Raw genomic sequence first — 15,071 nt, 5'->3', positions numbered from 1 at the left:
AATTATTCTCTGGTGCTGCAGCTGGTCATGGCCCTGGCAATGAGTGATCAGTGATGCAGAGGAGAGCAGGAAGCTACTGTTCATATATTCAGGAGTATGCAACCTGAGGACACACTTATTCTCCTTAAGCGGTCAAAGAAATTACTGAAGGCAGATGCACATGCCACTATCCAAAACACTAGCTCACCAGGGACGTTAGCTGGCCAGGAAACACTCATCCTTCAAAGCAGGTGATTGACTGTGTTAGTTCAGCACATTTCCCATACTGCTGACTTTTGGTGGAATTTTTATCTAACTTCAACCACAAACTAAAGCTGACTGCAAGACAGCAGAGTCCGCAGCAGCTGACAGCAGTGAAAGCATTCTCTGCATCCTCAGAAGTGCACCTGTGGCAGAACTGCCTTCATTGTATTCCTCTGCTACAGTTTGCTAGCGGAGATAAACTGGGCAGTCTGTCTCAGGAAAGCCACTGTGTTTACTACTCTGAAAGATGCAAGCAATGAATCACAGGCATCCTGTCAAGGAATCTTCTCAACCCGAGAATGAAGGAGACAGAAATCTGAGACTGAAAATCAGGTATACTGAAAACCAATACTCTTCAGATACATTATACCTACTTTAAAGATCCTTCTCCTCCTTTCTTAAAAAAAGGCTGACTGATATGCCACGGGCCAATTCACAGCAAGAGAAATCTTTGTATGCTACACTGATCATTGATTGCTTATTTGCTGGTTTGCCTGAGGATGATTTCCACACACCCCATCTGGGTGATGACAAGAAAGAGGATCAACACATGTTTTTCTGTCATCATACCCATGACCAGTGCTGGAGGCATGTATATCCTGCACGTATGCTTTTGTTTCCCTTGACAGGAGATTTTTTTGCACTAGAATTAAATAAACACAGAGGAAGACACGAATATCTGCATCATATCCACTAGGAGCTTACCAGTATCAGTGCTAGAAAAAAGAATAATATTTCCACATATTTCTCTATTCTGAATGGTCTGCCAGAGAAAAAGAAAGGTACATCCTCTGCAGAGAACAACCCAAAATCTTCACGAAGTCCGTGGTAATAAATTCAGAGACAAAAAAATTAAATCAAATAATTAAAGAAAAGCAAAAAGTTCTTCCATTGCTGACTCCTGGCTTCTTTACACTTTATTGCAACAGAAGTTCCAAAAAAGAAAGACAGAATTCTAACCTTGATGCTGCCATTGGAATTACTGCCATAAAACAGAAAAATGCATGGAGAACAAAATATGTGCATAACTACAGGGAGTTGCTAATTACAGAATCACATAATCACAGAATCAATTAGGTTGGAAAAGACCTCTGAGATCACTGAGTCCAACTTATGACCAAACACCGCCTTGTCAACTAGACCATGGCTCTGAATGCCATGTCCAGTCTTTCCTTAAACACCTCCAGGGACAGTGACTCTACCACCTCCCTGGGCAGCCCACTGCAATGCCCAATTACTCTCTCTGTGAAGAACTTCTTCCTAATGTCTAGCCTAAACCTCCCCTGGAGCAGCTTAAGACCATGTCCTCTCATCCTGTTGCTGGTTGCCTAGGAGAAGAGACTGACTCCCACCTGGCAACAACCTCCTTTCATGTAGTTGTAGAGAGTGATAAGGTCACCTCTGAGCCTTCTTCAGGGGGGTAGAATCACCTTTGGAAGTAGATATGTTCAAAGCAACTAGCTAGAAGGTAGGAAAGCTTCTAGCATGAGAAACACAGCCACAAAAATGTGCAGAGGAGAGAGGAGAGGCTGTCAGAGGAATATATGCAACTGCAAAAGAAGACAAGCTGATGACAGAAGTGTATACTGAAGGTGCAAGACCAAAGAAGCAAGAAAGAAAATAAGAAATTAGCTAAATCTTTTCGAAGATTCCACATGTTTACATTGTAGAAAAAGATCCCTTTAGTGCAGCTTTTTCACACAATTAATGGTGGGAGTTGACGCTGAGGTATCTGACATGAGATAAATTGTTAAATTGTAATACTATATGACATTTGAAAAACCTTGATTTACAGTGGCTCACATGTATACTCAGAACTACATAGAATGTGAAAACTAGTTATTTAACAAGAATTATGTATTTTGGTGATTTTATAGATTTTAATTAGAAAGTAATTTAAAGCAACTGTGTTGCTCCAAGTAACCACAACTCATCGAGAGAAGTGAGAACTTCATGGAGGTCTTTGCAAAATGAACCAGAAGTCCTATGAGTAATTTAACTGCTACGTTATTGTATATGATAAAACATGTTGCACATACAAGGTAATGACAAACAACTTGTGAAACAGTGAATTTTTCTATTTAGCCATCACCAGGTCTTAAATAGAAGAATTTACAGAGTCCCTCATTGATAAGAGCACATGGATTCAATATCTGTGTCTCACTTATTTCAAAGTATAGTGTTGTGGGTTAGTCATGGTTGGTTTAACCACACACTAACATGTAATTTCTACTTGAAACTTTCAGAGTTGTCTACCCTGCACATCAACATTGCAAGTAATATTAACAATTCTCTTATGCATTAGAAATTTAATTATAAGTGATCATCTGAAACTCACAATTACCTGGATCTCTGACCAGATCAAAACTGACTACCCTCCAGTTCTGCAGAGCCTCAAAAAATAGCAATGTAATAATTCTTTGCACAAGGCCAACTATAAAAATACAAAACAAAATTTGTTTTATTTGGCCAGCTGGCATGTAGACTTTGTCTTTCAGAAGCCTGTATACATCCTTTTTTGCAGCCTGACTCACAGTAAGTCAACCAGTTTGTTTTTAATGTAGCTCTGCTGAGGATGAACTTGCCCAGATGTACTGCATTGCTGAAGTTCATACCATGCCTTGAATATTTTCTTTTAGGGGATTAATCTGGCTTTGGCCCAAAACAAAGCAGGAACACATATCATATGTAGTCACATACCAGCACTTAAGATGCTGCTGCTGAAAATCTTACAATGGAAAAATACTGTTGCACTTCAACAGAAAGTTTTATTAGGAAACAAATGTGATAATTTTTAACGCAAACACCAGGGAAAGGGAAAAGGCTCTACTGGATAGACTGCAGCAGTGGTCCATTAAATCTCCTTCCCCTTCCAAATATGTGTAATATTGAACATTTCAGAAAGCTCTGTCAGGAAAACAAAATGCAGACCACAGAACATCACAAAATGCTGTAGATATCAAAGCCATCAAAAAACACCTCAAAATCCCTATTGTTCAAGCTCTGAGTAACCTCTACAGGAATTCCTCATTTGCAGGTTTCCTTGGAGAATATCTTTTTATTCGCTGAAGCTCAATTCAGAATCTTTCTATCTGGGTGAAACTATACTCCGTGTCAGAGAGGCGCTAGCAGTCAAGCTGGAGATGACCACTTGCAAAGGTCACTTGCAACTGAGATTCCTGTTGGTTCTGTGCTCCAGACTGTCAGGGCCCCCAAAAGGGCAGCACACTCATCTTGTCTATCAACCATTACTGCACCCCCTGTTCTGCATCATTTGCCAAAGTGCTGAACCTGCACTTTACCCCATTGTCCAGGTCATTAATGAGGATGTTAAACAGGACCGGATCCAATATTGTCCCCTGGGGCGCAACATTAGTGACTGGCATCCAGCTTAGCTAATCACAACCACTGGAAACCAGCAGTTCAGCCAGTTTTCAATCCAGCTCACTGTTACTTCTTTAGTCCCTATTTCATCAGTAAGACAGTGCTAAAAGCCTCACTGCAACTGAGATCAAATGATATCCATTCCTCTCCCCTGATTCAGAAAGCCAGTTTTCTTATTTTGAAAGGCTACCACATTGGTCAGTCACTACTTCCTCATTATCCATGATGACTAATTTAGATCACCAAATTACCCTCGGAAATGGTTTGCAGGGATCAAGGCACAAAGCTGACCAGAATGTAGTTACTCAGATCTTCCTTCTGGTCCATCTTGAAGTGACATTTGCTTTCCTCCAGCCCTCAGGAACCTCTCCTGGTTGTCATGACCTTTCAGAGATAATCCAGAGCGGACTCACACTCTACACACTGAATACATATATAGAAACACTGGATAATAACCAATTCAAAAAATACACAGTTTCTCTCATTCCCCTCTCATTGTATTTTGACAGCAATATCAGTTGGTAATATGCAACTCTACAAAAGCCTTTACAGTTAGTGAGATTAATATGAACTAGATCAGTTGTGTTTCTTCATGTGTTTGAAAGCCCCTAGCATGCTACAGGCACTGTAAGAAATGATGAATGAGAGAAATAAATATTTCCACCACATCTGTACAGCAGTTTACAGATTTATGCCCTCCTTTTTATTTACCATTTGTACATTCATGCATTTCTTTCTCTCCGCAAAATGAAAAAGGAAAATCCTATATTCTTCTGATAGCAATAAATGAATAGAGGGAACTACCCAGCAGCTATTTTTTTTTCTTGGAAGTGTTAATTTGACACTTTCTGAACAAAGGTCTACATATATTTTAATAGTAAAATACAGCTGTGTAAACTGAAGGGCACAGTTATGCAGATATTTCAAAATATGTTATATCTGTGGAGCAAAGACAGAAACTACATGGAGATCTTGGCAGTGCATGTATATCTATATCAATCAATCTACCTATATTTAGATTAAGGTATATACATGCATCTGCATGAAAAAAACAAAGATGTTTTACACAACCCATTAAAAAAAAGTAGCAAAACAACTACTGCTGAAAGAATTATTATCCCCATTGCCTGTGAGTTCTGAATGGACTTCCGTAGGAAGTTTTACAAACAACAAATGTTTCCATTTACCTCAAAATGCAATACTCTCCGTGTGCAAAGCTGTAAGACCTTAAGAAACTTGCCCATTGGTAGATAAATACAGCCATTCCTACTTAGGAATTAGCTTTTTTGGGGCGAGTTTTTCAACAGTAACTTAAAAAGTATCAGTGTATTCTGTTTCTCATAGGAACAGATGTTTTAAAAACCAACTTGTGTGAAATTCTTAGGCATCCAATAATTTATTTTAAAAATGTTACAGGATTCCTTTTTCCCTCTCCTACTTGTGTTTGCTCCAGCTGTTCTTAGGTAAGGAAAACGTAAAAATTTACTACTGTCAAGCTGTGCTCCTGGGGCTTCTATTGCCACCAATGCCACCCCCTTCCAACAGGTTTAAGAACTGTAACATGAAAAAGGGATTCTGCCCTTAAAACGGTGTCTTCTGAGAGCCACAAGCTGTTGACTGCAGTTTTGATAGCTCATATACTGCTCCTTTCTCATCCTTACAGAAAACAAAAAGGAGTGCCAGTGACATAAAGAGCGGCTTATTCTAGAAGAATCTGTTCCCACCAAAAGAAAGAGAGTGCTGTACTATCTTAATCTCAAGAAGCAGTGGTCTGTAGGAATCACAACCAGAGAACCGGCATTTAACTGGAAACAAGGAGTTTTTACAGACACGTGATGTACAGATGTACACACGAGTGCCTGTTTCAACATCTGCCTCCACCTAAAAATGCTGAGTAGTCACAGCACTGTAATTCTGCTTTGTTTTGGTGATGTTCATAAATCAAGGGCAACCGACACCATTTTCTCACAACACCTTAAAAACTGAAAACATTGAGGAGAAAGTACTGGAAGTAGCCCTATTGATCTTCTAGCAAGTTACAATAAAAAGCATTAAAAAAAAATAAGGAAACCCAATCAATCATCCAAGCAATACAGTTAAAAGCAGCTTAGCAATTAATACTTCTAACTGATGGAGCCTTACAAAACTGCTGTTTTCAAACCAACAGTAGGACCTCTTCTTTTTTAATAAGCACAATTGGTTTGGAGTGCTTTGTCAACGTGACAAACCTTTTCCACCACAAGCAAAGCATTTATTCAAATGCTAATGAAAGTGAATGTAATTTGCAGTGGTGCTGAATCAACTTTTCAAGACTGTAATTTGCATTTGTATAAAACTATGATTCTTTCAATATGAAATATATTTGAGTAGGGTTTAGAGACTAAACAAATTGATATACTGTTTCTGCCATCAATTTAAAAGCATTTTGATTTCTTTATGGTAGGTAACTTTAATAATACTGAGCAGCTTTTTATATTTACACATTTTCTGCAACTGGAAAGCAGACTCTAAGATTCATTAAAATAGTCTACATTCAACCATTGTATCAACTAGCTCAATTTTAAGATCCAAATCAATTGCTCATACCATTCAGATTCATCTCTCAATTCACCATAAGTGACCAGGGACATTTCAGACATGTAATATTCTTCCTATATCCACTAGTGATTATCCCATTTTTATTTCTCCAAGACACCCTACAATCCAGAAAAAAATATAAAATAATATTAAAAATATTCTGTTGGTTTTTATTATACAATCACTGTCATGTCTGAAATTAGACTACTGGATTCAGTTTTGATCTTCCCAATTCAGATGATGCATAACTGGAGTGAAATGGATCCACAGAAGGAGTAATAGTTTCCATTTGAAGAGCAGGGAAAAATTTGAAGTTGTCAGGTTGAGATGACAAATCACAAAGCTACTCAGAAAAAAAAAGTCCCTTTTATACAAAGGATATTCAGTGAAACTGAAATCCTAATAAATTGGTTGTGCAAAGCCATCAACATACCAAACTACTAAATGCATGAATATAAAATAAGAACATAGTTTTTTACATTACAGAAAATAATATTTGCAAGCACGACTTCATGGGAACTGAAAAGCTCAAAGTTGAGTTTCAGGCAGGTCATTTCATATCTGCTCACTATAAGTGTTCTTTTATTCTTCCTTTAAAAAAATCAGCTACAGAATAACAGACTGAATAGATACGGTTTCTTATGTGGAATTTCGCACTACGTACAGCTGCAGCTGAATCTGTCCATTCAAACAGGAGATTTGTGAGTCAGAAACATTTAAAATTATTTATGGCTTGGTTCTGACCAAGGTCTTAAAAAGCTCAGAGTCTTCAGGTACAGGTATCTCCTACGCTATCCACCATGGACACTACTTTAGCCAAGCATGGAACCTGGCAAAATATTTCTATCCTCAACAGCACAGAAATACTGTCATCTAGAGAGCAGTTTTAGTAAGGCTACAGGATAACATTTAGATAAAACATACAGTGTATACTTTCCATATGGTTTATGTGACAGCACATCTTTGTATAGCAACAGTAATTGCTATTAGGTGACATAAAATATAACTGCTGGAGAAGAATTTGCATAACATTCAGGGACGGTTTCAAAAAAGTTAGCATTTTTGGAGTACAAAATACAATACAATAACTAATAGCACAGTAAGCCACTATTTAATGGAAGAATCCACATAAAACCTGCACTGCTGTCACTAACTTGAGCATTTTACGCATCTCCTGCCCCATCCAGCAATACAAATGGTGGCAAAGAAAACAAGTAGGAAACTGAAGAACACCTAATAAGCAGAAGTTGTTTTTTTTCATTGAACACAGCTTGATACCCACCAACAGCCCCACACCAACACACATGTCCCACCCACCCTCACCCCCACACATTGCTGGCACCTCTAACAGACCAGACCCATGACAGAATTTGTGTAGAGCATAGTGGGACCTACTGCTTCCCACAAAGTCTGAGGCTTAGCTTTTCCATTTCACTAAAAAAAGTTACTCAAACGTATTATTAAAAAAATACCTCTGCATTTTTGGAAGGTAACTAGATTTTCTGTGATAGTGCAATTATTGAGGAAATGCATGAGAAAGATGGATCTGTGAGATAATTAGCAGCACAGAACTAGGAAAGACAGAAGCTCAAGGCTCTCTTCATTTCCTTCTTTACATTAGGCTCTCAGATAGAATAACAGAAGCACCAAAGACAGAAAGGAAGAGACTTATGAGAAGGATTTCTAATTACACCACTGGTAAGACTAATTTCCTCTTTACTAGTACAGTTATTCTCCACTTCTGGTCACAAAGTAAAACTGGAATGCTGTTAAGCCAAAAACAGTGGCCTTGAAGCTTAACTTGCAAAGGAAACAAAGAGACAGCAAAACACTACACATTCCCCAGGAACAACAAAAAATACAACAAGGCTTATATGTCAAACAGATGCAACAAGCAACAGCATACAACTTGACCAATTAACTAATAATCACTAGACAACCACAAGACTTGGAGTAAGTGATGTGGTTCTGACTATATGTAAATCAAAACAAAACAACTTTCCCCAGGAAAAAATGATTTGTCTAAAATATTCTTTCATACTTTGTTTTTATCCTTTAAGGATGACAGGGAACTGAGAAGACAACATGGATATTTAGAAGTTAGAAAAAGCAGAGGGAAGTGGAGAGATCTGAAAAGAACCATGAATAACTTACACTTTTACTCTTCCACCTATTTGTACACCAAATGTCCCTTGTTAGAAAGATCAGACACTTGAAAAATATGCTTTCAACAAATTAATCTGGCAGTGGATTGTCACATGGGCAACTCCTTTCAAAACACTGTATTTTACTATGTCTTCAATTTAACAAAGTTAGTTTAGTAATCTGAGAAACTATTTATTAAGCAACTAAATTCAGCCCAACTGGTTGAGTTTGGTCATAAATTAAACCACAAATATTTTAGAGGTAGGAATGAAAACAATTTCAAAGTAATTATGCAGGAAAATCTAATAACAATAGCACAGAGTGTGGCAAAATTTGAGACACAAAGTAATGATGTAATGAAAAAGTTAAGTATTAAAGAGAATTTTGGAGCTGAAATTCTTCAGTAACCTTCTGGCAGTTACTGTCATTGTGTGAGCTGAAAAAATATAAGTAGTCTCAGGAAGCATCTAGGAAGTATTCAAATAAATCTTGGCAAGTCAGTAATATATTTGATAACACACAGATCACTGTGTAACATATTTACTCTGTAGCTTCATTATGTGTACACTATAGGAAAAGATACATGATGTAATGTCAACATATAATTATGCTTGTACAAGTGCAGAAGTTTTTAATTTATACATTAAACTAACCTTAAAATGAGAGAATCAAGGCACTGAGACAGTCCATTATGTAACATCTCTAAAACCTCAGACACTTCAAAGGCCAGCCTGGTTTGCTGTCATTTAAAAGGCTTCATGTTCCTGCTTAAAGGTCAATAGAGAAAGTTAACATTTGTGTAACTACTGATAGCACTTTTGACAATAAGTTTTAGTCAAAAGCACATGTGTGAAAAGAAGTATTCTGTGTTACAAAGGCATAGGAAAAGCTAAATATTTAGCTCCACACATCCTGTAAATAGCGTTTTTCTTCTCGAAGCATGGCTAGGATTTTCATTGCTTCCAATCTGTCAGCTTCCATTTCCATGCTCAAAATTTCTACTACAGCATCGCTTACACCATCAGCCATGTTCTTCTTATCTCTGAAAAACAAAAATCAGAGGAGGAAAATGTGTATTTTTCCATTTAACAATAGCTTCAGAGGCAGGACAGTATTAGAAAAGCAGCATTAAAAAAAAATCTAAACAAAAATATAGCTTTTATATTGTACAGTAAGATTCTTACTGAGTTTTCATGAAGCTGAGCATTGACAGTAACGAGGGTTTCTCTCAATCAAACATTACAAAGTTTTCAGTGCTCCGTAATTTGTAAGTAAAAAAGCTTGCAACCCTAGTTGAGCTCTCACAGAATAACCGGTATCTTTAAGGAAGAATTGGACCTGCTGAAGTATTTTTTATTATTATATCACTGTGTGGTTCCAATATTAAAAAAGAAAAACAAAAAAAGCTACCAAACCCCTCACTTATTACTAATGCTATTTCTAATATAAATAGCTGACATTTATATCAATATATATATATTGACATTGGGCCCTATATTCAGTTTGCTCTTTTATCAACAAACTTTCTAAAAATCTTGAACCTCCAGGTAAGTTAGCATCCAAATAAAATTTCCCACTGTACAATATATAAATATTACAGAGCTTTAGCATTCTGGAGCACCCAAACCTGAAACACAGCAGAAGGCTGCTACTATCTCACAGCTGAGCAGTTTCTTATCACATGCATTCATATATCTCATTTTCTAAAGAGAAATCTATTAGCTTGGAAACTCCTATAACTTAAAACTGAAAAAAAAAAAAAGGAAAATAAATAATAAGTGACTAAAATAATCAGTGGAACTGTCTCATTACAAGCTATACTTTCAAGACTACATTGGAAAAGAATGGACATATGGATGAAACTCTAGCTTTCCAGGAAGGCTCTTTCAGCATCACATTTGTCCTTTCTTTCAGACAGCTCTATGTTCTTCTAAAGCCTCGAACTTCTGCTAATGCTGCTCTCTTTCAGAGACAGTCCATTTCCACTCTACTCACCCACATATATAGAAGTAACCTTTCTCTTCCAGCAGGACTCTGGCAACTTCCTTGGCACAAAGCCTAATGATGTCTTGCACATATTTAGGTGGAGCTACTTCTGCAGTTGAGGAGTCTCTTGAGAAACAAACCTTAAGATGAGTCAATGTGCCATTTTCAAGAAAACATCTCAGCTCATCTCTGAAAGGTAATAAAAACCTGTTAGCAATGGCTCAGAGATAAGCATTCCCTCATGAATACAAAATGAATGTTAAATAGTGAACTTGCTTGAACAAATAGTCTCGATCCTGATGCCGACAACCAAAAAACAGCCATGTCTCTCCAAATTCCCAGTCTGTATGTTGTTCTCTGAGCTTCTGCCTAAACAGACAAAAAAAAATCCAATTCTGTTTTATCAAGTGCAGAATCTAAAACATCTATAACCCAATTCTCATTTAAAGTAGTACTTCAAAAAAACTCTGGATTGGCAGAAATGTGAAACGACTTAAGGTAAATCAAAGTCAAACCCTTCTTATTTGATTTTCTTGACTACTCACTTTTGGACTAGCTCAAAAATCAATCAACTTCAAAATTGTTACTTTTTTTGTCAGCAGTTTCATATTGGAATAGTCAAGACTGACACATCCAAACACCTCACAAAACAATTCTGACTGCTGAATAAGATCACTTCCTTACATCCTTCATTGGAAGCCCTGTAAAACCACCTGGGAAAACTCAGCAATTTTAGCATGCTTTCCATTTAGCTGTAGAAATCCACCAGATTTTACGAATAAGAACCTATTAACTATCACATCATCAGAAAAGTTATTTCATTTTCTTTAAATAATGCTGAAAGTATTACTTTAAAGGAGTTTTAGCTGCAATTTTCCACTTGAATTTTGAGAGACAGATTTCACTTACCCTTATAATAAAAGGCAAAATACTTCTGAGAGATAAAGGCATATTTAGGAATTTAAATTAAGGAGCAAGGATGGTATATAATGATTTGGTAAAGACAGAAGCATGGAGTTAGAAACATCAAGTCAAAACTTCACTTTTCTCTCAAATAAATGTTTTAAAAACAATTGTTACAGGACCCAAGAAACTCCATTATCTTACTGGAACTAATGAGTCATCTAGAAATTATACGCGTTGGTTATCTATAAAACTTAGAACCATTCCCACACAAATACTCCACTCTTCCTGTTCTTTAATTCCTCAGAATGATCATGTTTTTACATATTCTTGGTGATGTGCTGTCACTTTTTAAACAAAGATCTCTTCGCCTTGCAAAATTATGCTGCTGAAGCTGGAGGGAGAAAATAAGGGATCTACCTTCCCTCAAACACGAACTCCAAAACCCCAAGATTATCACCAAGTTGATGGTTTAACATGCCAAGTTCCTCATCTTAAAACATCGAAATGTAAAACACACAGAAATAATGGAATGTGGGAGAAAACTTGACATTCATCATGCCAAGACTTTTAATACATGTGCCTCTTCTGAAGAAAATGGATTTGGAATACCAAACTTAAGCAAATCAACAGTTCTATTTCATTTGCAGGACTTCCACCAACAACACATAGAAAAAGGATTTAATTTCTTATTACTCTTTCGACAATTCACTCAATTCCTCATATATCTACTACAGACAGTAAATACAGTCAGACAAAAGTGTAAGTTTTACTCATTTAAAAAACAAATAAGTACACAAGCAATGATTTTGGAAATTTAGTAAGACTGTTTATAATCAGCATTCTACCATTTCAAAAAGGGGGGGGAGGGAGAAAATATTAACTGCATTTATACTCAAAACTTGAGGTTGTATTTTTCCTTAACAGAAAAAGACTGGTTTCCATGTAAGAACTTGGTACATACCTGTGTTGTAGGAAACCAATGAACGGTGAAATTCCTGTTCCTGGACCAACCATCATGAATGGGACAGATGGGTCTGCAGGTAAGTGGAAAGTATTGTTTGGACGAGGAAAAATAGATATCTAAAATGAAATTAGATAAAATATAACTGAAGAATTTTCTTAAGCAGTTAAAGCACCATGACATTTTTCAGAACCTTCAGGATATTGCCATACTGTATATATCCACATACTCTTTCAAATCCTGAGTTTCAGAGTTTATCTTTAAGGTTACATAGACATTTAGAATAAAAGCTCACACAAGTTTCAGGGATAAAAATATCTCACACCATATTTACAAAAGCTACTAATCCATCTGGAGAAAAACTGAGGAAAACCACACAAATACAGAAGTTGACTGAACCACGAATTTGAGGAATACTGCTACAAAATTCATAGAAAGTTTGGTGTTGGTACTCAAAGGAATAAAAGCTAGTTTACTGTTATTAAAAGCAACTCAACTTTTTGAATTGTGGCCATCTAAAAAGAGTCCACTGGAGGTTAGGATTTGTTTATAGTGAATTGAAGCCTACTGATACTGAGCTTGCTTTCTTAATTTTCATAAAACTTTTACATGATCTCCAAAAATACATATGGGTAAGGGGAGGCAGATAACAACTCAAAGATCTTGGAAAATGTTTTATATAATTCCACTGATAAACTGTAATTCAACTCTTCAGATCTGTGTCTGAAAGGAAGCCTAAATATAATTTTTTAGGAGCTCCACAACTATCCTATGAGACATGGCTAACATGATGTATAGAAAGCAAGAGAGGACTATTTTTAAGTCTTTAAAAGATTATTCAAGACTCAGCAGCAGCCATAGCAGAACTTCATCACTGATTAAAGTCACAAGCAGACATCCAATTTATTTTGCACATTAATTATGAAACTATTTGAATTTACTTTCAAGTTTAAGGAAGAAGTGAGGCACAAGACCAAGTTATTTTAACTTTGCTCTGTAAACCTGAGTGGCTTAGGACTACTTATTTCTTATACTCTAATTCAGATATTGAGGTGCTGGAGTAGGTCCAGAGAAGAGCAATGAGGCTGATGAAGGGACTCAAGCACAAGTCCTGTGAGGAGAGGCTGAGGGAGCTGGGGCTGTTTAGCCTGGAGAAGAAGAGGCTCAGGGGAGACCTCATCACTCTCTACAACTCCCTGAAAGGAGGTTGTAGGCAGGTGGGGGTTGGTCTCTTCTCCCAGGCAACTATCAGTAAGACAAGAGGGCATGGTCTTAAACTGTGCCAGGGGAGGTTTAGGTTGGATATTAGGAAGAAATTCTTTACTGAGAGGGTAATCAAGCATTGGAATGGACTGCCCAGGGAAGTGGTGGATTCTCCGTCCCTGGAGGTTTTTAAGATGAGACTGGATGTGGCACTGAGTGCCATGGTCTAGTAACCACGGTGGTAGTGGATCAAGGGTTGGACTTGATGATCTCAGAGGTCCCTTCCAACCCGGCTGATTCTATGATTCTATGACTACAGATACAACAAAGTTAAACAGGATTATTTTCCTGGTTTCGTGATGATAAAAAAATAGTATAATGCTTGTTGGTGGGGAACAGTACTTATGTATATATATATATATATACTTCAAACCATACTTAAGAATTATTTTCCCTATTAGTAATTCCAAACTGGTCATTCTTCTAAAACAGAGTGCAAACGGTAAACACATTTATATTGCAAAGTGTATTCAATTAATCTACGGTATTTTTGCATAAGATCACAGTCATCTATTCTGCATTGTTATTCCACATATATCTGCAATCCATGTGCCTCTCTCTTACAATACAAACAGTCATAACCATTTAATTGCACAGTTGTAGTTTAGTCCATGAAAACATCCTCCAAGATGTGCTTAGAACTGCCATGGGGTGGAAAACAACTCTGTCCTTTCAGAAATGGGAAGTTTCCCAACTCAGTTATGCACAGATAAGTAAAATTTAAGTTTAGTACTTAGCAATGAAGTTCTAAACATGGTACAGAGGGGAAGGTAAACTTAAAAGCAGGGCAGAACTGCAAAATTAAGGTGTATCCTGCCAAAACATCTGCATTATGTCACAGCAGCAAACAAAGAAACCTGCAGTTGTTTCAAAAATGCATAAATAAAACAATTAATGAGTTTTGATTTAATATTCATACCTTTTCAGTTGAAAAGCTTTCTCCTTTTGTATCTAGAGTGTTTTTACTGGGGTGCAGTAGAGGTGCAACTAATTCAGCAAGCCACCCTGTACACACTCCTTTCCGTGAGACTGGTCTAGCAGGACAGGCAGGGAACTCCACAATACTAAATACAAAGCACAGCTTTCCTGGCTGATATAAGTTTGAACTGCAAAGAAAAAAAATATTAAAAAACAAACCAAAACCTGAGAGTCAGCTGTACAATCTTGCAGCGGGCCCATTTGCAGCCCAAGCCACTTCAACTGAATCAAGATTCTCAGCTTTCAGCTAACTGCATAATATCTATATATAGCTAGAAAACGTCTTAAGGTTGGACTCAGAGGCCAGTGTCTACAAAAGGGAATCCAAATTCCTACCAGATCCATGTGTGAGTGAGCTTGTCCTTGAGAACTTTACCAAAGCCTTGCCACATATTCAAAACAATGTTGTTTGAAATAGTCAAACACTATGGTCTTTTGCAGTAGGGTCACAATTACGTTTCATCCTTCACTCCTCTCTTCTCTAGATTATAATGTACACAAACACATACGAGAAAAAAAGAATATCTAAATAAACTGACTAGACATAATTTGAATATTTCATTACCTTGACACTGAATAGGATCTGGCTTGTAATTTTGGAAGATGTTCTGTAGGAAAAAAAAAAAAG

At 36.9% G+C, this 15,071-nt stretch overlaps 1 protein-coding gene across 5 annotated transcripts in view; it reads right to left on the bottom strand.

The window, feature by feature from the left end:
- Positions 1–8,058: 8,058 nt before the first annotated feature.
- The window catches only part of MTRR (5-methyltetrahydrofolate-homocysteine methyltransferase reductase), a 30,617-nt gene continuing 23,604 nt past the window's right edge, over positions 8,059–15,071 (bottom strand). For all 5 annotated transcript variants that reach the window (XM_027644050.1, XM_027644052.1, XM_027644053.1 and 2 more), the window contains 6 exons: positions 15,009–15,051; positions 14,385–14,571; positions 12,203–12,321; positions 10,612–10,704; positions 10,345–10,524; positions 8,059–9,391 (listed from right to left, as the gene is read on the bottom strand). In XM_027644050.1, coding sequence (XP_027499851.1) covers positions 9,247–9,391; positions 10,345–10,524; positions 10,612–10,704; positions 12,203–12,321; positions 14,385–14,571; positions 15,009–15,051 — 767 coding nt within the window. In that variant the 3' untranslated portion in view covers positions 8,059–9,246. The remainder of the gene's footprint in view (positions 9,392–10,344; positions 10,525–10,611; positions 10,705–12,202; positions 12,322–14,384; positions 14,572–15,008; positions 15,052–15,071) is intronic.

Source organism: Corapipo altera, unplaced genomic scaffold (genome assembly GCF_003945725.1).
Source record: "Corapipo altera isolate COAL_440 unplaced genomic scaffold, ASM394572v1 24b, whole genome shotgun sequence".
Lineage (NCBI taxonomy): Eukaryota > Metazoa > Chordata > Aves > Passeriformes > Pipridae > Corapipo > Corapipo altera.
The sequence above is the reverse complement of the archived record's forward strand: the minus strand, read 5'-3'. Positions and strand labels throughout refer to the sequence as shown.